Raw genomic sequence first — 27,244 nt, forward strand, 5'->3', positions numbered from 1 at the left:
GGGATTTAGCTCAGGGGTGCCGTGTCTGCCTCGCAAGAGCAAGGTACTGAGTTCAATCTCTGGTTACCCCCCAAAAAGTTTATATACAATAAAAAGCAGCAAAGTGAGATACTGGTGGTAGTGACCAGAGAGCATCAGTTCCTTGTTCCTTTTTACCACATCATCATTAAAACACTGGCAATATAAAGTTTGTATAACCACACGTCTCAGGGGCCCTTCACAGGCTTCACAGTGACACTGCGCCAAAATCATATGATCTGCACATTTATATAGTGGTCTCTAAAGCCTATTTTATAAGCCTAGGACTCTGCCTGGTAGCACTACAGGTTTAGAAAGGAAAGGTTACCTTCTTCCCAAGAGTCTGCAGGACAAATACTGCCTGCTCCGTAAGATTTCTCAGTCTACCAGGTAGTTAAGCAGTTTCTCTTTTATGATTCCATAGCATTTTGTTCAAAATTCTGTTACATTACTATATATTTTCTCACTTTATATGTCTCTTTACATTGAAAAGGTCTTCCAGGACAGAAAACATACCTTAATCACTTTTACATCAGTGGTACGCTCAGCAGTAATTCAGCACTTACAGAAAGAGGGGAAGGGGGGATATGAACTAACTACAAAAATTACCCTCAATTAGAATAGTAATGAGTGGCTGGATATACACACTTGCCTCATATGCATGAGGTCCTGAGTTCCATGTCTGGTGCCACCAAAAAAAAAAAAAACTTTAAGTAAAAATAAAAAGTGCTTGCACTATCTTTCCAGATGCTACAGTTGAGATGGCTGGGAAGAAAAGCATTTTGCAAAGACCAAAACTCTAGGGAATTATTCTTTTGCTGATGTTCTGAATTCTCAGATATACGACAAATACAGTACTTCCGCTGATCACTGCCAGCTTTCACTCTTAAGGAAATAAAGTGCCTTCTATTATCTGCATATTTTTGGCCAATTCTACTTGCAAAGTTGTTCCTAACACAAAGTGTCTACAAAATTTATCTTAAGTGGATATTTTTCATTCTTGTGAAACTGTATGTCTTTGATATCTATATCAAGGCTATTTCTGTTTGTCATTTTTGTATATAAAAAATATTTTCATATAAAACAAAGGATGAAGTGACAAATTCATTTGGAAATTTCAACTGGTTGGTTACTAGATATTTTTCCTTAAAGAGGATTAAATGTTCACAAATTTCCTTTAAAATACACAATCACTACTATTAACAGCTTAGGTTTCTCTTCTCTCTCCTTCAGAATAAATACATATAATCTCCTGAAAAAACAAAAAGCAAAGTAGACTGGAGTGAGAATCTGGAGACATAGGTAGTCTTTCCTCACATTAATAACTCACAGTCTATAATCTGAGTAAGTCAGTAACTGCTAAATCTCCATCTGCTCACCTACAAAGAGGGTTGGATATAATCAGTAATTTTCAAAAAGACTTTTTGAAGCCTTGGGGATTTGATATGCTTAGAGGGAAGAGGGGTAGAAGATAATTAAGAATATGCACTTATTAAAGAGAGATCAAAAATCACTACACTACATGATTTGTAAGGGCATTTAAGATCCCAAAATTCTATTATTCTATTTCTTTATCCTATTAAAGTCTGCCATTAGTCTCACATCGTAAATTGAAAAAGTAAATTTATATTGATTGTTCAAAAAACCCATAATTTCTGCAATGGAAGTCACCCAACTCTAGCAGTAATGGTATCTATTTGTAACAGCTGCCCTATTGTCCTATAACTGCAATGAAACATGGCCTCCAGAGATCAGACAGAATTACTTTTCCCTTAAGTGAATTACCCTGCTATAATTTTAATAGCACGACTGTAATATCATAAAAATTACAGACATATTTGAAGAACCGAATTACTTTTAAATACCTGTATTATAAATTGTAACTCTCTTCTTTCTACGTCCCATTGTTCCGCTTGTAATCTAAACTCCTCCAATGCAGTTTCCCTGATATGTGACTCCATCTTATTCTTCTCCAGCTGATGTTTTTCCACCACGTCCTTAATACAAATAAAATCCTGTTTTACTATTGCATCAATAAGTCTTCTTTCACCCTTCAACAACTTAAATGTACAAAGGGGTTTTCCTCACCCATAGCCAGTGTTAAAACTCAATAAAAAAAAAATCATCATTTTGATCATCAGAACATAAGAAGCTAAAGCTACCAATTTAAGCAACTTAATATATACTTGTATATACATTCACATCTGACCCTATTTTTCTAAAATATTTAACGTAAGAGATTAATATATCAACAAAATACATTCCAATTAATATAGAAATCTCTATCTGTAAACCAATTGTTTGGCTAGTCCTTGATAATTTATATACAAATCTGACAGAAGAATGTATTTCTAAAAGAGAAAAGAATTTTGTACATTAAATCTGAATAAGTAAACTTCTAAATGTTAAAAATTTTTAAATAAAAATTTTATGTTTATAACTAATTTTTAGTTCTACAAATGACTTAACTTTTTCCTTTTATATTTTTCTAGGTATACAATACTTACAAAATCTAATTTGGTTCTTTAAAATATAAAATGCAAGTTTCCTTAGAAAGTCAATTTTCTAACCTATAGGGTTTTTCATTTAGCATCCATGAACAAGAAGAGAAAATCCTGCAGTTCACAGGAGAAGGAAACCTTACTGTCTATATGGATCTGAGTAACAAGTATCACCCTCATCACTGTAACTAACAGAAAACCCTCCCAAAGAGCCTTGAGGCCTTTCTTCTCCAGAGAAGTAAACAGTGGTTGCTATTCAACTCCCTCAAGTCCCCCCAAAGGTCTCAGTGAAGATCAGTTTCAAGCTAGCGGCATAAAATCTAAACAGGGGTCTCCTAAGCAGTGACAGAGATCATATCAAGATTTTAGAGCAAGATTTTAAAATGCAAACTGACTGATTGGAGGGAATGCTTCCATCTTCGCTCTTCTTTCCCCAGACTTCCAAGACATTTTATGTGGGGAAGATCGGAAGATCGCAGAGGCCACCCTCACATTTGCCAGCCACCCTCTAAATCTCTGCCATTCAAATACTAATGGAGTCCAGAAGTAGGTAGGTCTCAGAACAAAACGGTAAACAAAAGAAACAAGGTAGGATTACTGACAAAATCTAAAGTAGATCTGACAATGTCTAAGAACCCTGGCTAAAACTTGGACATTTAGTAAATGTTTTTGTAAATTTTTTTTTTTTGTAAAGATACATTTCCAGAATTCAGAAACTCTGTTAACACTGGTGGTGAATATAAAGCACTTTTATCATAGTTTTTTGTTGTTGTTGTTCCTTTTGTTTTTAATTTTAAAATGGTAAATCAAGCCGGGCATGGTGACGCATGCCTGTAATTCCAGCACTCAGGAGGCTGAAGCAGGAGGATCACTGTGAGTTCAAAACCAGCCTGGGCTACATAATGAGTTCCAGGTCAGTCTCAACTACAGAATGAGACCCTGTCTCAAAAAAACAAAAAAACAAAACAAAACAAAAAATGACAAATCAAAATCTACCTTCTAAGTGACTGGCAACTTGAACCCTAAACCACACTTATAGTTTAAAGAGTAAAAAGTATGTAAAGGTACAGAATCCCAATGATGAATAACTGTATTATATACCTAGATTGTACCAATAAACTCAATAAAAAGAAAAAAAATAAAGAGTAAAAAGAACAAAAAGTAGGGGAATAAACAGCTCAAAATAATTTTAGTAAAAATTAAACATTTTTCACTATATAAGTTCTACATAGAATATGTCCCTCTAATGAAAAGCATATCAAACATACTTTTTTATATTTATTGCATATTCAAACCAAAATCTAAAGCCCATATTTCTTTTTATTTTTTCTTTCTTTTTTGGTACCAGGGATCAAACTCAGGTCCTTGTGCTTGTGAAGCAGGCAGCAGAACCACTGAGCTAAATCCCCAGCTAAAGCCCATATTTCTAAATTTCAAATTTTTCATCCTGCCAAACCAAAAGGCTATAGGTTATCTTTTTACAATATGCCCTCATAAGTGTTTTCTTCTCTTTTTAACTCTGATCAAAGATTTCAAATTGATTTTCACAAAATACAGTACTGTATACATATTAAGGTTACTAATGCATGTTACACAAGAGACCAGTAAAAATGCCTGTGAAAAGGAAAGAAAAGAGGGAGGAAGGGGAAAGGAAATGAAGAAATAATTTCAACAAATGTACAACACATCTCAAATTATATTACATATAGGAAACTTCTTTTATGAAAATATTTTATTGCATTAATTTTTGTTGCTGTTTTGTTTTGTTTTTTGAGACAGGGTCTCACTACATATTTTAGACTGCGCTGGAACTCTCTGTGTAGCCCAGGCTGGTCTCAAACTCACAGAGATCCTCCTGCCTTAGCTTCCTAAGTGCTGAGATTACAGGTGTGCGCCACGACACCTGGCTTTGCATTAATTTTTCAATGGGATTTTGTAAAAATTTTATGGTCGGTCACGGCAGCACAAGGCTGGATCCCTGGCTACATAGGTGACTGAAGTGGGAGGCTGACTTGAGCTCATCAGTTTGAGATTAGTTTGAACAACAAAGCAAGACCCTGTCTCATAAAATAAATAAAAACAACAATAAAAAATTTTACCTGTAGAGTTTTTTCTAGTCTATTTCTTTCCTTCATAAGTAAATCGTATTCTTGATTGCAATTTTGAATTATATTATCTCTTTCCTCCAAGTCACATTCAAATCTTCTACATTCTTCTTTCCATTTCTGCTGGGAAGTCTGAAATACTTTCTCAATCTCATTTGCTTTTTCTTGAAGTTGTGAATTCTGAGCTATTAAAAACATGATAGAAGAGTAGGTATAAGCTATAATCATGAGTTATTTCACTAGGAGTCTAAAAGCTTAAGCATTGAAGCTAATTCCATTCACAGCGTATTAGGACAAAACGTTTAACCTTTCCACCTCCGGAAACTCTTCAAAATCTACTCTGTAATTTCTCACTCTCTGGAATAATATGGCATATTCTTTAAGGTACACTCAAGTTTAGGTGTATCCTAGCATCAACTGCAATTGTAGGGCTCTTTCTCCTATTCAAGAAAAGAAATGTTTTTTAAGTAAGTTGTGACACACAGATGACAGAAAACTACACGGCACTCTCTTAGAGATACAAAAGGGAATCAGGAAAGGGAGGTAGGAGGTACCAAGGATGAAAATAATCAGAGTATGTTATATACATACCAGTAACCAAAACAAATCTCATTTTTCTGTATGTACCAATTAAAAATAAGGTTATGATACAGGGCTACTTTTTTTAAAGACCTAATAGATTGCAAATTTAGATATTTAGTCATTGGTAACAAACTTCTTGTGACACACCTTACGCCTGAGACCATCACAAGATTGAGGCTGGGAATCTAATCCTTAAGCTATTTACTCTATTTTTATGCTACTCACTCTCACCCTACTAGTACACGTCAACAATACCTAACACTTCTCAACTTACTACCACTGCTGCTGTTACAGCTTCTTGAGATAAGCAGACTTCCAGATTCAGCTCTATCACTCAGCAGCTGATTCAAAGGTTCTGATTCTCTGGCCCTCCCTGGGAGTAGAACTGCCTCCTAGCATGTGGCAGCACATGCTCGCAATCCTAGCACTTGCAAGGCCAAGGCAGGAGAAGCGCTGCAAATTTGAAGCCAGCCTGGGCTACATAGAGAGTTCATGGCCCATCTGAACTACATAGTGAGACCCCTTCTCAAATAAATAAAAAAAAAAATGCCTCCTGGTTAAGTCATAAAATGAGGGCGTATGTACAGGTACACCTGTTAAACAAAAAATGCCAGTTATGTTAGTAGTATGATTTTTAAATTACAATATATTTCTTTGCATTTTCTTTGCATTTTCAATGGCTCATAGATTCAAAGATTCAAAATATAAACCAGGAACAGTGGCACACATCTGTAATCGCTGCCACTCAGGAAGCTGAGGCAAGAGGATCACAAGTTCAAATCCAGTCTGGGCAACTTAGCAAGACTTTGTCACAAAACCAAAAAAACGTTCTGGGCCTGGGATTTAGCTCAATGGTGCTGCCACCTGCCTGGCAAGCGCAAGGTCCTGAGTTCAATCCCTGGTACCAAAAAAAAGTCAAAACAAAGACATTTTAAAGGGCTAGGGATGGAACTCAATGTGAAGGCCCTGGGTTCAATCCCCAGTACCATTAAAAAAGTAAATAAAATTAATTTTAAAACTATAAAAAGTGTAGAGAAGTAGCTCACTGGTAGAACATCCCTGAGTTTGTTCCCCAGTAGCACACACATGCATGCACACACACATTAAAAATACGAAGGCCTAAAAGTCTAAAAAGGTAAAATGCTACAAAATGGTACAGAAAACACTATTCCATATTCTAGCATCCAATGTTGCAGGTAAGAAGTTTAAGGCCATTTTTATACCTGATCCTTTGCAATTAGCCTATTTTTTTTTGTCTCTCTCTTTGAAAGCTTTAGGATTTTTTTCTCTGAAATTTTATACTACTATGCCTTAAAGTGAACCTATTTCTTTCCATAACGGTGAAAAGCCATTGAGCCTGTCCAACCTGGCCACTCATACCCTACAGTTCTTGAGTAATTTCATTGATGATTTAGCTCTGTCCTTTCTTTCACTATTTCCTATTACTCAGATTAGTCCTCAAATTTTCTTATCTCTTCTCTCCTTTTTTCACCTTTATCTTTTTCTCTCTAATTTCTGTGAAGTTTCTTCCATCTTCACCTCCAATGAATGATTCTAATAACATTTTTCATTTCTACATTAAGAACTTTTTTTAAATAGCAAATAATCTTTTCCTTGTGGATAGAGTATATTTTCTTTCAGCTCTGAGAATTTCAATTTTTTGGTAATGAGGATTAAACCCACTGCCTTTGCATTAAGTTACATTCACACTCACTTTTTTATTTTTTATTTTGAGGCAGAGTCTCACTAAATTGCTAAATAGCCAAAGCTGGTTTAAACTTCTGATCCTCCTGCCTCAGCTCCCAGAGTGCTGGAATTACAGGCATGCACCACCACATCCAGCTGAACATTTATTGAGAAATCCCCAACATCAGAACATTAGGTTTTTCCTCTTGGCTTAGTCAGGTAACCCACAGAAAAAGTCCTTCAAGTTCCACAGGGAGTATAAGAATCTGGATACTCACTTTTGGGAGAGTTGGACAAAATGGTTCCTCCATACTTAGCATTGAGCAGTCTACCTTTCTGTTTTGCCAATCAAAAGACTGTATTTTAGCATCTCCAGAGCTAAAACCACCCAATCTCCACCAGAAAGTGGGAAAGATCAGAGTAGAAGATTCTTGGGAAGGATCTAAAGATCTGACTTCAGCTTAAGTAGCTCTCATCTAATACATCTTATCCTATTTCCAAAGACATCAGTGCCTTCAGCCCGTGAGCCATGTGACTAAAAACCTGTGTTGCGGGCCCGGGATTTAGCTCGGTGGTTCCAGCACCTGCCTCACAAACACAAGGACCTGAGTTCAATAACCGTACAAAAAAAAAAAAAAAACCTGTGTCCCCAGCTTCCTGCATGCCCAGCTTAGGGTTCTGATGTCTGAGGCATGCTAAATCACTGATTCCTCAACCCTTTGCTTTCCAGCTTCAAAATTTTTCTCTGTCAAATTTTCTATTCTTTCAACTTTTACGGGATTATCTTTAATATCCCACTTTAACCTCAAATTTTTTATTACAAAAACTTTCAGAAATACAGAAAGTTGAAAATATTACACAATGAACACCGAGGCATATACAACTTAGACTCTACAACTATTAATGTTTTGCCATCAGTCCATCTTTATGAATTTCAAAGAAGAAATAATCATCAGGGCATGACTCAGGTTTAGCTCAGTGGTTCCCTTGCCTACCTTGCAAGTACAAGGAACTGAGTTCGATCCCCAGTACCAAAAAAATAAATAAATAAACAACTTTTGCTAGAACTTTATGTAAAAGAATCATATAGACTATCCTCACATGTGTAAGGTTTCCTTCATTCAGCATGTTTTTGAGACTCATTCATGCTATTGCACATATTTTAATTTCAGAGTATTTCACTGTATAAATGAAACATAAATTATTTCTTCACTTTCTTGTCAATGGACATTGTTGGATTTTCCCCCCAATTTTTGGTTACTATGAATGAAGCCACTGTGAAATTCTTACAGAAGTTTTTTGTATTTTCTTTTTTTTTTTTTGAGACAGGGTCTCACTATGTAATCGAGATTGACCCAGAACTCACTATGTAGCCCTAGCCCAGGCTGGTCTCGAACTCAGTGATCCTCCTGCCTCAGCCTTCCGAGTGCTGGGATTACAGGCGTGCGCCACCACGCCTGGCCATATTTTCTTTATCATGGGAAAATGATGAACAGAGAAACTGCTGGATCATAGGACAATGTTTTAATCATCAGGTTCTTTTCAAAAGTAGTTGTACTATTTTATGCTTCCCTGAGAAAGTACAAGTATCTCTACATCTGCATCAATATTTGGTACTAACAGTCTTTTCAATGACAGCCATCTCATTAGCATGTAGTGAGGGCCACTGTAATTTTAGTTTGCATTTCCAATAAGCAGTTAAGTACTTTTCAAATTATTATAGCCATTCTGCCATTGTCCTCTGTAAAATATCTGTTGAAACTGTTTGACCTTGGATGAATAACTTCCCATTTTCCCTGGACCTCAATTTCCTGATAGTTAAATGAAAGTCACTAACTCTTATTTATATTTACTGCCTTCCAATTCTTATACTGCTAAACTCAAGTTGTTGTGTAGTTATTAAATAACGGAGGTAACTGTGAGAGCTCTGAATATGACCTCCCAAAATACTGTGCTTTGGCATGCTGAGTATTTTTGAGCTGAAGGATACAGGAGGGTCTCAAAAGCAAAAAGACCTCCGTGGTCTTCTGCTCTCCTGTCTTCTACCCCTACAACAAGTACTAAAAGCTAGAAATGTCACTCTCTGACCTACCTACCCTGAAATAGACCAGAAGACCCTTATGCGACAGGAGGAAAGGAAGGCCAAGAAATAACCAGACCTTGCTGACTTCCCCAAGTTTATTACCATTACATTATACCCTTTCGGTCCAATTATGTTTCTCCACAACTATCCACCTCTGTCCTCAGATTTAGCATAAAAATACATCTTTCCTGGGGTCTTTGAATCTTCAACTCTGAAACCTTCTAGGTCATATACAACTTTTTTAAGTGAATTTTTTGTTTTCTCTTGCAATCTGTGTTATGAGTCTCATCCATAAACCTTGCAATGGATGAGGAAAAGAATATTCTTTCTCCTCTAAATAATCAAAATTCTTTCTTACCAATATTAATAACCAAAGGCAACTGACCAAAACCAAGGATCTTAAGTACAACAACAATTATAGCTTATTATTTAGGGCCAGGGATTTAGCTCAGTGGCACTGCGCCCACCTCCTAAGTACAAGGTCCTGAGTTCGATCTCTGGCACTAAAAAATAACCTTATTATTTAGCCCCATGCACATAATAAAATACTTTCATTTTTCTTATTTTATTCCTAAAGAAACCTACATTCAAATATTAGTAAAGAAGTGACTGAAACAAATGTAAATTAAGGCAGAAATGGTGCTGCATGCCTGTAATCTCAGCAGTCTGGGAGGCTGAGACAGGAGAACTGCAAGTTCAAGCTCAGCCTGGGCAACTTGGTGACTTAAACAGACCCTGTTCCAAAACAAAAAACAAAAATAAAAATGACTAGGGTATAGTTCATTGTGAAGGCTCTAGTACCACCAAAAGAAAAAAAGTAAATCTAAAGCTGAATTGATATTCAGTACCCTCCATTAAAACTCCCATGTGCAAGAATGTTCAAAATATGATTCCTTCTTCTTTGAGGCAAGACCTCAGTAAGTTTCCCAGGCTGGTCTCAAACTTGTAAAACTCCTACCTCAGATCTCACAAGTAGCTGGAATTACAAGGGCATGCTACCACACCTGGCTAGCAACATTATTCTCAAAAACCAAAAACCGGGTATCATCCAAATGTCCATCAATAATAAATGAATAAATATAAGTGTGGTATGTTTATATACAATATAACACTAAACATCAGTACCAAGTTCATACAGCAATATGCACGAATCTGATAAACACAATGTTGAGAGAAAGAAGCTAGATACAGAAGATACATTGTATGATTCTGTATGCAGAAAAATAGCATTGATCCATGCTATGGCAGAGTAGTAGTTACCCCGGTAAAAGAGGACTTGGTAATTTTGTATTCCATGATCTAGGGGCTTGCTAGGAATTAGACAGTGATTTAGGTGAATTTCTTTATACATATTTATTCATACCTAAAAGATTTTATTTAAATCCAAGTCTGACACACAAAACAGCTTTTTTCTTTTTTCAGTAGTAGGGATTGAACTCAGGATCTTTGCACTGAGCTACATCTCAGCCTTTCAACTCTGAGATAGTATCTCAATAAGTAGCTAAATTGCCCAGGCTGGCCTTTGACGTGAGAGTGTCTTCCTTAGCCCAACTAAAGTGCTGAGATTACAGCCATGCACCACCATATCCAGCTGTAACAGTAGTGGTTCTTAGCCCTGGCAAACAAAAAAAATCACCTGCAGTGTTTCTTGAACATACAGACTCTCAAGTCAGAGGTTTGATTCAAATTATGTGTGACTAGCAGCCTAGAATATATATTTTAAAAAACAAAAATTCTTTCACGGTTCTGCTGCTCTACTCGTTTCATGGAACAAGTAGCTCTAAAACTAATTAACATGCAGGCACAGTGATGCTTACCCATGATCCCAGCTTCCTAAGGGGCTAAAGCAGGAGAACTGTGACTTCAAGGCCAGCAGGGGCAATTCAGCAAGACCCTGTCACAAAATAGAAGGGGCTGGGGTGGACCTTAGTGGTGGAGCACTTGCCTAGCACATGTAAGGCTTTGAGTTCAAACCCCAGCAGCACAAACATAAACAGATATCTAAAGTAGATAAATGTTCACATAGCTGCCAGATCCTAGGGAAAGTCTGTCCACCAAAGGCCAGTCAATGCATGGAAACCCTACCCCTCTGATCGTACACGGATATGCACCAGTAAGCAATGATACAGTTATACCCCTATACATGGTAAGAAATAGAAATAGTCTTACTGTAGAGTTCTTCTTGGATCCTATGTGCCTCAGCTAACCTCTCCTCAGCAACCCGTCTTCCAAGGCCAGTTTCCTTTCTAGCGACAGCCAAATCATACTCCAGATTCTGTCGCAATGCTTCTCCTTTTTCAACCTCAGACCGCAGCTTCGCAATCTGGCTCTCATAGCTTGACAGCTACAAACAGATTTCTGAGCTCATGAACTAATATTAAAACATGTCTCCAAGATTACAAGATCATGCAGTCAAACATGTAAATTTCTTAGAGAAATTTGCTTCCATGGTATTTATAAGAACTTATAAATTTATATTTCTGAAAGGAAGCATTACTTTACCAATTGTCATGCAGTGTTTCTTATTTCAGAGAACCAACCAGAGAAAAAAAATGAAAATGAAAAAAAATTTGTTTATAAACTCTTCAGAAGAATAAAGAGGACCAGAGATGTGGCTCAGTATCGCTGCACCTGCCTGGCAAGCACAAGGTCCTGAGTTCAACCCCCTTAACTGGAAAAAAAAAGGAATAAAGAATAGAGACAAATCACATTTTAAACAGAAAGAGTCATACCTTAAAAATGAAAAAATAGCTACTGGTATTTGTGGTGGCACAAGCCTATAATCCCAGTACTCAGTCAAGAGGCTGAGGCAGGAGGAACACTGTGAGTTTAAGCCCAGCCTGGGCTATAGAGTGAGTTCAAGGCTAGCCTGAACTATATGGCAAGACCCTGTCTCAAAAAAACAAACAAACAAAAAAAAAAACACACACACACACACAGAGGACACATAGTAATCACTTTAAAAAACATTTTCTCTTCTACCCTCTATTCCCTAATCAAAAACCAAACTCTGGGGCCAGGAATTTAGCTCAGTGGTACCGCCGCCTGCCTTGCAAGTACAAGGTCCCAAGTTTGATCCCCGGTACCAAAAAAAAAGGCAAACTCTATCAAAGCAAAGTTTGGTAAATATTGTCTATATTATTTCTCTTGATTATCACATCACTAATAGAGCTTAACATAGTAAAAATGTAATTTTACCAGAGATTTTAACAAACTATAATGCAATTTGTGATATTCAGTACTGTGACAGAAATAGGTCAGAGTTAGAACTAGATTATTTTATAAGGTCTTTTCTCACTCAAATTATTTGAAAATCTAATTTTATTTGTTTGTTCTATATATTAGTCTAATATATAGAGTAGCTAATAAAAAATTTCCCATTCTGTAGTTTGTGTCTCCACTCTATTGTTTCCTCTGTCGTACAGAAGTTTTTTTAAATCTGATATTGTATAACCTGATTTGTTGATACTTGATGCTATTTCTTACACAATTGGGATTTTGTTCAAAAAGACTCTACCAATTCTTATGTCAAGAGTTTTACCCGTTTTTCTATTCCATTAGATTCAATTTTTCTATTTTAAATCTAGGTCTCTGATCCACTTTGATTTTATCTTAGTACATGTGAGTGAAGTGGTCTAGATTCAATCTTCTGCATGTGTATCACCAATTTTCCCAGCACCATTTGTTGAGATTATCTTTTCTCAGGCGTGTTTTTTGCCCCTTTGTCAAAGACGAGATAACTGGAATTGCTTCTGCATCCTCTATTCTGTTCCACTGGTCCACACAGCTGTTTTGTGTGGTACCGTGCCATTTTTATGACTGTACCTTTGCAGTATAACTTAAAATTTGACATTATGATGTCTCCTACTTTATTTTTGTGTCCCAGAATTGCTTTTGTTATCTGGGTCTCTTCTGGTTCCATATAAATTTTAGGATTTTTTTTCTAGTTCTGTGAAGAATGTTGTTGGTATTTTGATTGGGATTGAATTAAATCTATATATCACTTTGTTAATATGGTCATTTTGAGAATATTGGTTCTGCCTTGTTGGAACAGGAGATGTCATTATATTTTCTGATATCCACTTAAACTTCTTTTTTCAGGGTACTAGTTTTTGTTGTATAGGTCTTCTACTTCCTTGGTTAGGTTAATTCCTAAGCACTTAATTTATCTCAAAGCTGTTGTGAATGGTATTATTTCCTAACTCCTTTCTCAGTGGATTCATTATTGGTATACAGACTGCATGATGCTTTATATGGAAGACAAAAAAAAATCCACCAAAAGACTCTTGGAACTACTAACCAAATTCAGTAGTATATCAAGATATAAAATCTAGTCTTCTATTCTTAACAATTTAGCAATGGTCACAGCAGAAATAGCTGTTTTGCAAGATCATCTCCACACTCTCCCCATAGACTGCCTCAGATCTCAGTATGCTGCAGTAGCAGGAAAAATACAGTCTGTCCTGGGAGGAAATAATTTACATAGCAAAAGAAATTCAGCCTTGATAATTTTATATTGGCAAGATCCTGGAGAATACATAAAGGACTGATGTAGATTGAATGAACTATCTTCAACAATTCGCTTGGATGAGTCACTACAAATTGCATTCAAAACTGGCCTACAATCATTTAATAAGGTGAACATGCCAGTACCTTTCTGATACCTGATGTACAGGATACATAACTAGCCAAAGGCCATATATCTTCTAAATGGAAGGGACAGGAATAAGACAATGTCTGCATAATTTAGCATTTTTCCCAGTACACCAGAATGGACACACTTTAAGTGTAAGACTTTGGTGATACAATTCAGTGGCAAAGCACTTGCTTACATATGCTAGTTCTGACTCTCAGCATGACCGAAAAAAGGGGAAGAAGGATAAATAAGACAGTGAGAAAGAGAGAGCACAACAGAGAGGGAAGGGGATGAAAAAAGAATCAAGAAGTATTGCATGCATGTACCAACTCTCACCAAGGAAAGAATTTAATCATTATGTACTACAAACAGGTACTAATAAAGATTTTTTAAAATACAAAAGAACAAATAAACTATAATTCATGAATTATCTTAGAAGAGAAAGAAAACTACCTTTGATATATGTACATATCCATATGAAATATATATATATATATATATATATATATGCATATCCTCCAAACTAAGATACAATGACATAATAAAACAAAAAGAAAGTAAGATAATTTATGAATGGTACTATAATTAAAAATTCTAAGCTGGGCATGGTGGCACACACCTGTAATCCAGCACTCAGGAGGCTAAAGCAGAAGGATTGCAAGAACAAACCCAGCATGGGCAGTATAATGAATTAGCAAGACTCTGTCTCAAAATTCAAAAAGGAGGCTGGAGATGTAGCTCAGTGCAAAGACCCTTGGTTCTATCCCAAAAATGGCAAGAAAAAAAATTTTAAAGCCAGGCCCAACAGCACACACCTGTAATCCAAGCTATGAGGGAGTCTAAGGCAGGAGAATTGAGAATTCAAAGACAACCTGGGAAACTTAGTAAAACTGTTTCAAAATAAAAATTTTAAATGGCTTAGGATGTACTCAGCACTCCCTGGGTTCAATCTCCAGTAACACACACACACAAAACACACACACACATATCTACACTCAACTTACTTAAGAAAGAGATTATTCCATGATTGAGACCATATATACTATGATTTCAAAAATGTCTAACTTGGGTCTGGGGATTTAGCACAGTGGAACCACACCTGCCTTGCAAGTGCAAGGTTCCAAGTTCAATCCCTGAAACCAGAAAAAAAAAAGTGTCTAACTTATAAATGCTTAAATCATCAAAAATGTTTATCAATTAGTGTTTTTAGGCTGGGGATTTAGTTCAGTGGAATGGTGCTTGCCTCACAAGCGCAAGGACCTGAGTTTAATCCCCAGTACTGCAAGAAATTAAATTAATAAATTTTTTTAAAATAAATAAAATAAAATAAAAAATAAAACCAGTGTTTTTGGTCAAATCAAACACAATAATTAAAATAAATCTAAGAAACCTACAAATAAATATAATCATTAAAGATTTACTTTAACATTCCTATAAAATTTCACTACATTTTAAATGTTTTCTTCCTAAAATTTCAAGCACAAGAATGGTAAAGTGATAAAGATTAAACATGGGGTTTATAATATGAAATAAATATGGACATTCAAACTCAACTTTTAACACTGAAAGGAAAATAAATTCTACCTCTGCATTGTGCTTAGTTGTCATTTCTAATTTTTCTTTCTTAGCACGATGGAGTTTCTTTCTAAGATCAGCAGTAATATCCAACTCGGTTTCATTTTTAATCATTTGTTTTACATCTGAGGAGGCATTCTTCAACCTATAAAACAAGATCATAGCATTTCTGATGACTTATTTTTTTACAAAAATAAGGAAACTATAAGGTCCTTGACTTAAATTATACAGTAAAAGATATTCATTGCAAAAGTTAGAAACACAAAATAAGGACAGGGATTTAGCTCAGTGGTGCCACACCTGCCTCATAAGCACAAGGTCCTAGGTTTGATCCCCAATGCCAAAAAAAAACAGAAAGAAAGAAACACAAAATAGTACATTATAAATAACAAATCACTATCCACTTGGAATCCACTATATAGTTTAAGATAGGTAGGTATCAGGGCCAGGGATTTAGCTCAGTGGTTCCACCGCCTGCCTCACAAGCACAAGGACCCGAGTTCGATCCCCATGCAAAAAAAATAATAATAATAATAAAATAAAATAAAAAGATAGGTAGGTATCTGGTACTAAAACAAACAAACAAAAAAGACATACATGCAAATATTAATACTATCATTATTCCTTAGCCAAAAGGTAGAAACCACTCTAATGCTCAAAACTGGTGAATGCATAACCAAAATAGTGTATCTATACAATGGAGCACTCTTCAGCAATTTTTTAAAAGTTCTGACATGCTACAACATGATAAACCTAAAACATATGCCTATTGAAAGATGATTCTATTGATCTGAGTTGTTCAGAAAGGCCAATCTATAGATACAGAAAGTAGATTAGTGGTAAATAGAGTTTAGATAACTTTATTCAGATCTTAGAACACTGGTGGTGAACCTATGGCACACGTGCCACAGCTGGCAGTTTGTTATCACAGAAAGCTCTAAAAGGTTCACCACTATTGCCCTAGAATTACACAAAATAATTTAGCTATTAAGAAACATGAAGAAATAAAAAAATGGAATTAAAGTGTTTGTAAATGGGGAGAGGAGCAGGGGGTGAAGGGAGGGTAAGGGCAAGGGGAAAAAATGAGAACCAAGACCTGTCTTGTAAAGGTACAAGATCCCAGTAATGAATGTAACTGTACTGTATACCTAGAATGTACCAATAAACTCAATGAGGGAAAAAAAAAAAGAAACGGGAGGGCCGGGGATTTAGCTCAGTGGTTCCACCTCCTGCCTCGCAACCACAGGACCCGAGTTCGATCCCTGGTACCAAAAAAAAAAAAAGAAAGAAAGAAAAGAAAAAAACAAGCATGATATAAATCCAGGGTGGTAGCATATGACTGTAATCCCAGCACTTGGGAGGTTGAGGCAGAAGAATTACAAATTTGAAGCTAGACTGTGCAACATAGTGAGTTCAAAGTAACGCTAGACTACCTAGTGAGACCTTGTCTCAGAATAAAAACAGAAACAAAGACAAATTGAAAAAAAGATGATAATGAGTAATATGAAATATTACTCAAAGGCAGAAAGAAATCAGTGGTACAAAAAAAGATGAACTACAGCAATTCGATGCATCTTCTTAAAATGTAAACTGAAAGATATCAAGAGTCGTTAGCAATAGAAGATATAAGTACAAGAGAGTTTAAGTAGAGCCATAAATCACAATTGAAGCAATGAAGAAATAGGAATTAGAGCCTGAGGTTATGGCAAAACAAAGTAATTACCAAACACAAATGTAAATAAGTAAAAATATAAAAAACTATACACTGAGACTAACAGAACAGAATAAGGGGCCAGGGAGTTAGGTCAACAGTGCTGCACAAGCACAAGGTCCTGAGTTTGACCACTGGTACAAAAAAAAAAAAAAGGCAGAGTAAGTCCGTTTCTGAGTTTCTGAGAAAGCTCAGAAACATGGATCTCAGCTCAGATTAACAAAAAAGCATAACAATCTCATAAAGTCTCTAGATTTAGTACTACAAGTATAAGGCATCTTAGTCACTCTCAACCCCGAAAAACAACATCCAACACCCTCAAATTAAAAGAGGAGAGGTCTATTTTTGCTCACAGTTACAATCATGGTGGACGGGCTGCCAGGCACAAATGGCATGACACAGGGGCACAGCAGAGGCAAACTGCTTACATCATGGCAGCCAGAAATCAGACAGAGAAGGGGCCAGAAAAGGAGATCTGCGCTTCCAGGTCACACTCCTACTGACCCACCTCTCTTCTGATCAGGCCTCACATGCTGAAGCCACACACAGCCACTGAACTCAGCAGTGGACAAATCCACCAGTGAGTACAGTGCCCCCAGGATCCAATCACCTTCCAAACACATTTGGGGGGAACACTCAAATCCAAATTGTAACATCATTGTCTTAGTTATTTTTGCATTGCTAAGACAAAATAACCAACACCCAAAGTTAAAGGAGGAAAGATTTACTTCAGCTCAGTTTGTAGAGGTTTCAGTCCATAGTTGGCTGGCTCCAAGACAGAGCAGCATGGCAAAGGGGCATCATAGGAGAACAGTTCATAGCAGGGCAGGCAGAAGGCAGAAGGCAGCAAGCAGCAGCAAGCTCCTGCATCCCATCCAGGACACAAGCCTTTTGTTGATGTCACCTACATACAGGGTGGGCCTTTCCATTATCCACACCTAAAACTGCTAAACCAATCAGTGGACTAATTTAGTTATCACCCCCTTAATCCATACTCACATGCCCTCAATCCATATTCACATACCCTAGGTCTAGCCACTTCCAAAAAGCCACATCTGTGAGTGAGCACATGGTACTTTGGGGGGACATCTAGATACAAGACATAACAATCAGCATCCTACTCTCCAAGTCCCAAGAAACTTCTCCTACCTTTACCATCTGTATCAGTCAGCTTTCTTGTCAATGGGGCAAAAGAGCCACAAATCACAACTTAGAGAAGGAGAAGTTTTAATTTGGCTCATGTATTCAAAGGTTTCGGTCTGTGGTTAGCTGGCTCCAAGGCAGCAATATGATGATGGAAGGGTGTGTCAGAGCACTGCTGCTCATTTCATGCTGGTGGAGAAGCAGAGCACAGGAGAAAGAGCACCAGAGATACATCCTGGGACAGCACATCAGCAGCGACACACCTCCTTCAAATAGGTCGCACCTCCTAATAGCACATTCAGTTATAAACATCAGTAGATTAATACACTAAATAAGCATAACATCCCCATGACCCAATCACCTCTCCAGGAGTCTCTTAATCCAGACAAGATGACTTTAAGATTAACTGACACATTATGCCATTAAAATTCTTAAAATGAGCTCCACCAGCAACTTGATTCTCTGTGTTCTATGCAACCAAAAGTATTTTTCAACTGAAGAAAGAGACTGGAGGCTTACCTCTGAGTATCACCAGTGACATTATTTGGAGTGTTTATATTCATGGTAAGTCTTCCAACTCTCCAAAATACCTGCTTAGTGAAATACTTCCTTATTTATGACTGAAATTGTCCAAGATGTCTATGATGTACAAGTTAGATGGACTGAAGTCTGTGAAGAAACAATACAAAGCTGTTTTATATTTGAATCCTGAGAGTACAGGCGATTTTTCTTTTCATCTATGACCTATTTGTTAATTTTTAAATTATTACATAACACATGCAATTTAGAAAGCTATAATGTTTTATTTTAAAAAGCAATGAAACAAAACTGATAAATGTTACAAATGTTTCTTCTTCTAAGAACAAGGTAATGATTAACTTTAAGATTTTAATTTCTTAAAAATGTTACAACAATAGTGATAGATTTTCTTGAACTTGGGAAAAAATATATATATATGCATCCTATCTCTAAGGCATAGAATCAATTTGAAAGAATAAAATTGAAGGATATTTTTGAGTCCCCAAATCCTTTCTCATAGCCAAGGTATTTTCAATGTAATGTTGCAATCAGAGAGCCCAAAGTGCCCCCAAACAAAAGATCTCATAGTAATTCTTTTTTTTTTTAATGTCAGATTTTTTTTTGTTCAGAGTCTCAAAAGAAATAAAACAAAAGAAAAAAAAGAAAGAAAAAGCCAACAATCCAATTAAATGTCTTTTAGTATTCAGTTAAGTCCCAGGAAAGTAAACCTCAGTAGCTTGAAGCAGTTAAGTAAGTTACAACTTGCAAGTCTGTGGCACTAGTAAAACAAAAATTTAAAATTTAATTTTTGATCATATTCCAGTATATGTCTCTATAAAATCTTTTTTTACTGATATATACAAAAGGTTTTTCTTCATAACTTAATGTTTTATAATTTCAACCATGGTAATTTTCACAGACCTTCTTCCAAAGAGATCAAGAAACAAAGAGTATTTTTCATTCACTCTGGCCTATTTTCTTCTGTGGGAGACACTCCAAATTATATGAAGCCAAACCTTTAAAGTTACTTTACTAAGTGTTAAGGAATCTCTTTATAAGCATCTTCAAAAGCAACAAAACAGTACAAATATATACGAGTATTAATATTCCACAAGTACCTCTTTGTGTCCCAAAAAATCCAGTATCCTAAGAAAGACCTTGAGCTTTAAACTTGAAAAATCGAAATAGGATTTCAATAAGTATTTTATAAAACTGTGTAAGTCTTATAAGACTTGTACAAGTCACTTACTCATTGAACCTGTTTCCTCAACCATAAAGATAACTATACCAACCTCATATATTTTAAGATTTAAATAATATATACAGTAGAGTGCCCAGTCACTATTAAGTTTTTACTATTGAACATAAAACTCTCTGAAAAACATGGTCCCTGATAAAGGGAGTAGGCAATATTTGGGGTGATTCAGTCTAAAGAAAAGACATAAGAGAATTACTTAGGGAAATACTAAGTGCACAAAGATATCCAAAAGACTTTTTAAAAAGGGCTAACCTCTTCTGTCTCTGCTCTCAAACAAACCTTACATATTTTATTTTTGTGAAAAAGCTTAAATGCCCATATGCTATATACATGTATGCCTGTGGCACAAAAGGCACCTAGAGACTTCAGTTTTCCTTTTGAGAAAAGAAATTCAGCTGACCTTAGAGTAGATCAGTGGCAGAGGAGTCACGGAGCATGTGCAAGGCCCTGGATCTGATCTTTGACATCAAAAAAAGAATTTTAAAAAATTTTAAATAGTTAAGGCCTGAGTAGTGTCTTTGTTTTGTCCTTGGTAAGAAATGTATATAAAGAGTTTATCAAATTTTGGTAAAGATGTTTCAAAAGAACTAAATGGAAAATGCCGGGCATGGTGGCGCACACCTGTAATCCCAGCACTCGGGAGGCTGAGGCAGGAAGAACCCTGTGAGTTCAAGACCAGCCTGGGCTACATAGTGAGTTCCAGGTCAGTCTCATCTACATAGTGAGACCATGTCTCAAAGAACCAAAAACAAAACAAAACAAAAACTAAATGGAAAAGAATCATTTTTCAGTGCTTTGTGGTCTAACATCTTTAAATTTGAATGGTCTTCTAGATAGAGTGGCTCCAACAGCAAAGGAGTGTTTCCCCAATTTCCAGATAAGGTACAGAAATAATGCGGCAAGCAGATTGTCCCCACCATCTTTACCCTCCTGGTGTTACTGTCTTATTTAATATCATCCCCTTGATTGTGATCAACCTGTGACTTGCTTCCAGGGAAAAGGTAATAAGATGTCACCCTCATGATTACGTCACACTCATGAAGTATATTTGATGGGTGCAGCTCGGCGGTGGGGTGCTTGCCAGGCATTCATGAGATTCAATTGCCAGCACTGCAACAACAAAGACTCTTAGCAGACATTTCTTGCTGGTCTTTAAGAAGCAAACTGCCATGCTATGGACAGCCTTTGCCAAGCACCACAGGGCAGGAAACTGAAAGCAGCCTTAGACCACAGGGTAGCCTCCACTAACCAGCTAGTACCTATCCAGATCCCTCAGACATTTCCCCCAGCTGTAAGGAAACAAACTCTGCCAACGACCTGAATGATCCCACCCAGTCAGCCTCTAGATGAGAACACAACTTAGCTGGCCCCTTTAATGCAGCCTTGTGAGAGGAACAGGTAAGACAAGCCAGGACTTACAATACAGAGACGGTGCAATGTGTGCTGTTTTAAAACACTACCACTGAAGTTTGTGGTAACTTGTTATAAATCAATAGAAAACTAGACAGTTTGAAAATGCTCACGTAAGGATAAAAGTAATTTAAAAAGTTGAATAACACAAAGGTACAGTAGTTTCTCAAACCAGCTCTGGCTACGTAAGTTTTTTAATCAGGTCTTTTTTTTTTGTTTTCTTTTATGGTCTTTGTTGGTGGTAGTGTGTGAGGCTGGTGATCAAATCCAGAGCCTTGCACATACTAGACAAGAGCTCTGTCACTGACCTATATTCCCAATCCCTTTTTGTTTTTCTATAGCATAATTTCCCTATTAATATAAATAAGGGAATCTCTTTTTTGGTACAGGGTATCGAACTCAGGACCTTGTGCTTGTGAGGCAGGTGTGGTGCCACTGAGCTAAATCCTCAACCCTATAAATGAGAGAATTTCTAAGGCAACTAGACAGAGAAGCCAAACATCATGGCAACACCTAAAAAAACACAAGTGAGGAAAGACAAACTACCAACAGCCACAAAACCTGCAGGTGAGCAGCAGAGGTGTCTATAGCAAGGCAATGAAAAACAAGGCCACATCTGATAGAACCCCAGAGCACCAAGAGATATCTACTGCAGGCCAGTGTGAGAGTAGCAGATGAAAATGGGACAGGGCAGGAAAAGAGCCTGCTAGGAATGCCTAACTGGAGGGGGCACCAAAGAGAGTAAAGACAAAAGACAGATAATTTTGAAAGAGGGACTAGGGGGCTCTTGCCTCTAGTAGACAAAGAGCACCAAGCATCTGGCTCACCTCTCTTTTATTCAACTTAAGGCTAGGGAGCAAGCAATTAAGTTAATGGAAAATTCATCTGTTTTTCATTATTTGCAAAGGGTACCCAGGTAAATATTTCTCTAAACTAGATCCCAGCTATTGTTGACTTCTTCTCTGGAACTTACTGGCACATCACCAGAGGAGGATCAGTTTGTTGCCCCCTCATTCACATCCACAGGGAAAACCAACTGGGCCTCAATCTTTGTCTAGTTTCCCACAGCAGAGGTTCACTCATTCAAAAGTGGGTACTGGGGGCTGAGGGGTATGGCTCAGTGGTGGGGGTACAAGGCCCATAATTCAATCCCTGGAAATAAATATATGACAGTGGGCACCTGAAATAATATGGTAAAAAAATAATGAAAAGGCTGGTGCAAGCCAGCCTCATGAACTCTCAAAATTAATCTGTAAAGTTCCCCTTTCTGGACAGGGTCACACACTAAAGAGAAACTTCTAGGGATGGAATAAAAATGTATCAGGATAGAGAAAATAAAGACACAGTAAGGAGACAATCCAACCAAACCAAACTGGAGGCGAAAATAAAGCCAGAAAAATCTCCAAATGCAAGCCACGATGACTTAAATATACATAAAAGGTCAAGTCAGAGTTTTAGGAAGTTAGGAAAGGTTTCCTGCCAGCGTGATAGGCCTGTGATCCCAGCACTCATGAGGCTGAGGCAGGGGGAATGCTTCCAACTTTGAGGCCTACCTGGGCTACACAATGAGTTCAAGGCCAGCCTGATCCCCATACCAAGAACTTGTCTCAAAAATCAAAAAAAGGGGCCAGGGATTTAGCTCAGTGGTTCCACTGCCTGCCTCGCAAGCCCAAGGGTCCAAGTTCGATCACTGGCACCAAAATAAATAAAAACTCATACACAAATGTTCATAGCAGCATTGTTCATAATCACCAAAAGGTGAAATAATCCAAATGCCTATTTACTGTCAATGGGCAAATACAAAAAACTATTCAACCATAAAAAGGATAAAGTACTGATATAAAGTACAAGATGGATGAACCTTGAAAACATGCTAAGATGCCACTTATAATTTGATTCCATTAATACGAAATTCCAGAACATGAAATCCACAGAACAGAAAGTAGGCTGCTTTTGCCAGCAGGAAGAGAGTGAGAGAATGCATCTGACTGCCAACAGGTTTCTTTTTTGAGGTGGAGAGCATGGGATGGAGATATTCTAGATAGTGATGTCTGTATCACATAGTAAATACCCCAAAAAACATTGAATTGTACACTTTAAAATGGTGAATTTTATGTTATGTGAATAATATCTCAATTTCTTTTTCTGGTGCTAGGGATTGAACCCAGATCCTCTGCACTGAGCTAAATCCCCAGTCCATTCATTCATTCATTCATTCATTTATTTATGAGATAAAAGTCTTGTTAAATTGCCCAGGCGAGGGGCTGGGGATTTAGCTCAGTGGTTCTTCCACCAGCCTCGAAAGCACAAGGACCTGAGTCCAATCCCCAGTACAAAAAAAAAAATTGCCCAGACGATACTCAAACTTGCCATCCTCTTGCCTCAGTTTCTCAAGTGCTAGGATTACAGGCATGTGACACCACATCCAGCAAATTATATCTCAATTTTTAAAAATTCATCAACACTGAAAGTATAGCTCAGAATAGGCCTGAATTTAGCATACCTGAAGTCCTAGGTTAAATCCCCAGCACCAAACCAAATTATATGTCAATTTAAAAAATTCAGTGACATTGGAGGCATAACTCAGTAGTATAGCATGTACTTGGCATGCATAAGGTCCTAGGTTCAATCCCCAGCACCAAAACATAAATAAATAAACTCACCATCCGTCAAAAACCCTACCAGGGCACATACATGTAACCCCAGCTACTCAGGAGACTGAGGAAAGATCGAAAGTGAAAGGCCAGCCTGAGGAACTTGTCTTTAAAAACGCTGGGGGTAGAGCTCAGTAATAAAGTGCTTTAGGCATGTATGAGGCCCCAGGTTCAAAAGAAATTTCTAAAATAAAGTTTATCTTAAAAAAAAAACAAACTTCTGTGTGTGTGTGTGTGTGTGTGTGTGTGTGTGATTATCAACTTCTAATAAAACCAGAGAACCAAGGCTTATCTCTTGTGTTTCAGGAAAACTACATCCATGATGGGCCAAACTTAGGTCTATGGCTAAATTTAAACTCAAATGAGATGCCTGTGCTATTCAACATGGCACAGCAGATGCAGTGAAATCTTCTACCTCTTCTCCCAAAGAGTGAAAAGGGAAGAAATGATGAGGACAGTTAAGTAGGCAGTGACAGTATAGTAATGAAAATGTCAATGGGCTAAGAATCTAAGCTAAAGAACTGCAGAGTACCCACATTATTTGTTTCTAAAGATACTTAAAAATCTACCTTTGAAAAGCCACAAATTAAAAATGAGTAATTTGGCCAAACTATGAGTACGTAATTAAAAATTGCCGTGACACACAATGTCAGCCTTTCTCATCAATATCTTTCAATTTCCATTTGAAATATTCAATTGATCAGTATCTATGAACAAACTGCTACATCAAAGCTATTCTCTGCATCATCGTGCCAAATGTAACAAAAATCCTATCTGCAGAGATTGTACTAAAATCTTTCTACAGACATCTTATATCGCTGTATGCCAACCCCTAGGGGCCATTGTTAAGAGCCCTACTTTGAACCCAGGACACCGAAGCTTAAATATATTTAGTCATTTGCACAAAGTCATATGTCTAGTAGGTGAGAGGCAGGATTCATTCTCAGGTTGGCTGACTCCAGAACTCCAGTGTGTCCTGCTATCCTCTTCCAAGACATGGTTCACTCCAGCCAGGGAGCATATGAGACCTTGCCTGGGAGGGCAGCATTTGTGCTTCCTGCTACAGATTTCCCAAGCACAGATCATTCTTCTCCACATTCAGATTAACAAGAAGTCAAGGTGTTTTCTACAACACATGACTCTGACCTTCAGTGGATTCTCAATCCAAATGGCACTTTTACAGGCGTGAGCCAAAAACAGGCAATCCTGCAACAGTGATAAATAAAGTAAATTTTTCAATCAGCCTTTTATGCTAATGTATTAACAGATGAATCTTCTCTTGGCTGTAGTGTTGGACTTTTACTATTTCTACCAAAATACATGAGAGGATACTATGTATATCATTCTTCAATGCAGAAGATTGAAGCTAGACCCATTTCTCTCATCATGTACAAAATTAAAATCAAAATGGTCCAAAGATCTCAATATTAAAACAGAAACAGGCCGGGGATTTAGCTCAGTGGTGCTGCCACCTGCCTCACAAGAACAAGGTCCCAAGTTCGATCCCTGGTACGAAAAAAAAGAAAAGAAACAATCTTCTGAAAGATAGGCATAGGCAAGGACTTTCTGAACAGAACCCCAAATGCACAAGACATAACATCAACAATCAACAAATGGAACTATAAGGGCCAGGGATTTGGCTCTGTGGTTCCATCACCTGCCTCTCAAGTGCAAGGGCACAGGTTTGAGCCCCGTACCAAAAGTGGGGGGGCTATATTAATTTAAAAATCTGCATAGCAAAAGATTTTTGTTTTTTTTAAAAAATGGGTAACAGGCAATTACGCCCACGCGACAAATGATCTGGGCATCCTAAGAGGAAGTACCAGTCAGAAAGATTCTACTTTAGATGTCAGAGCCACTGCCGGTACAAGTTCTCCTACCTCACATCTGAGTCCTTCAGCAGCTCATTCAGAATACACGTAGCTGTTTGCACAGCTCAGAAGAGATGACTCACTTATGCAGCACTTAGTATGTGCCAGAAGCTGAGCTAAGCACACCTGACCTCAGTTAGGCCACACAGTAACCCTAAGATTACTTGCACATTTCACAAATGAGAAAACTGAGGGCTCCAAAGGTCGAATAACTCTTGTAAAGCTATTCACTGGAAGAATTAAAATTTAAACCCACATCTGATCTGGCTGACCACTAAGGTAGCGCTGTAAAGAAATTTCAGCCTCGGGCCAGAGATTTAGCTCAGTGGTGCCACCGCCTGCCGAGCAAGCCTCACAGCTTCCACGTCGTATTTATCCTTTGCTGGAAAAGCCCATGCCGCCCTGAACTCACAGCCTTTATTAATCATTTAAACTAGCTGCACAAGGGTGATTTACCTCAAACTTCATCATCTCTCCTCCCCTTTTAAAACTGATGCAAATGAATAGATTAGCAGCTACCAGATAGCTCCTCAATCACTTAAACTTCCTCTTGACTCCGGGTAAATAGAAGGACCTTAAATTAAAATGGCACTTCAGGACCCTGGTCCGTTTTGCTGGCTTCCTTTGGTTAGACAGCTTGCCCTCAATTAATTAATCAGACCCTTTTCAAGTTGTCAGTGAACGGATCTGGATTCCAGGCCACTAAACCCATCTTTTTTTCACTACCAGGTGCTATCTTTCTTCCTGACCACACCTGTGTTGGGCGTTTCTCTCAGCAGTTACATAAAAAAAGTTCTCCTCAAAGGGGTTTGGTCCCTTCCAAAAAAGCAAGACCAAGACCAAGGGGCTGAGACAAAGAATGTTATCATTAAATGGGACTCTGAAGATCAAATCCATGTTCCTAACAGGTAAGGATAAGGCAGTCAGTGATCTACCTGAGGTCACGTAGTCAATAAATGGCTGGGCCCGGACCAGTACAAAAAGCTCCAGAAAACGTGCAGTTTCCCTCTTAGCAGGGTGCACTGCCTTTGTTTCCTCTGCATTTCATGGACAACCAATTTCTTTCCTACTCCGCTACCGTTTTGTTACTAGGCACTCACTGTTAAACATAACAAATGACAAAATCATAGGTTCTTTTCTCCACGGTAATGAGAATTACAAAACGTCGGTGTGTACGGTATTGAAAGAGTGGGACAATAAGCCTTTCTAAAAAACACTGCCATAATGGAATAATCATTCAAAAAGAGGTACCACTTCTGCAGGAAATTTTACAGCTTCAGAAAAACTAAAAAGTCACAGCTGATTTTTGTACAACTCCTGCAGAAGCCAGTCTAGCGCAACTCATCCTCTCGCGCAGCGGGCAGTGGCGGGGCGCCTGGCGTGTGGCTCGCACTAACACATACGAAAGACAGGGTCCTCGTCCTCCCGCTCACTGGCGCCCGAGGTAGAGGGCCCCGCAGGCCAGCGTCGCCCGAAGGTGCTCCGCGGGGCT

At 37.7% G+C, this 27,244-nt stretch overlaps 1 protein-coding gene across 14 annotated transcripts in view; it reads right to left on the reverse strand.

The window, feature by feature from the left end:
* The window catches only part of Ccdc171 (coiled-coil domain containing 171), a 339,562-nt gene that overhangs the window by 312,108 nt on the left and 210 nt on the right, over window positions 1-27,244 (reverse strand). For 10 of the 14 annotated variants that reach the window (XR_781535.1, XR_781536.2, XR_781534.1 and 7 more), the window contains exons 2-6: window positions 18,560-18,709; window positions 15,196-15,331; window positions 11,145-11,319; window positions 4,619-4,809; window positions 1,884-2,015 (exon numbers count right to left, since the gene is read on the reverse strand). Coding sequence is in view for 11 of the 14 variants with exons in the window: in XM_010630948.3 (XP_010629250.1) it covers window positions 1,884-2,015; window positions 4,619-4,809; window positions 11,145-11,319; window positions 15,196-15,331; window positions 18,560-18,603 (678 nt within the window). In the remaining 3 variants the exon portion in view is untranslated. Of the gene's footprint in view, window positions 1-1,883; window positions 2,016-2,914; window positions 3,033-4,618; window positions 4,810-11,144; window positions 11,320-15,195; window positions 15,332-18,046; window positions 18,327-18,559; window positions 18,710-19,480; window positions 19,517-26,687; window positions 26,928-27,244 lie in introns of those variants that run through there. The other 4 variants (XM_010630946.1, XM_010630945.1, XM_033757682.1 and 1 more) reach the window with 4 other exon arrangements.

Source organism: Fukomys damarensis, unplaced genomic scaffold, assembly GCF_012274545.1.
Source record: "Fukomys damarensis isolate Sample0158 unplaced genomic scaffold, DMR_v1.0_HiC HiC_scaffold_31, whole genome shotgun sequence".
NCBI lineage: Eukaryota > Metazoa > Chordata > Mammalia > Rodentia > Bathyergidae > Fukomys > Fukomys damarensis.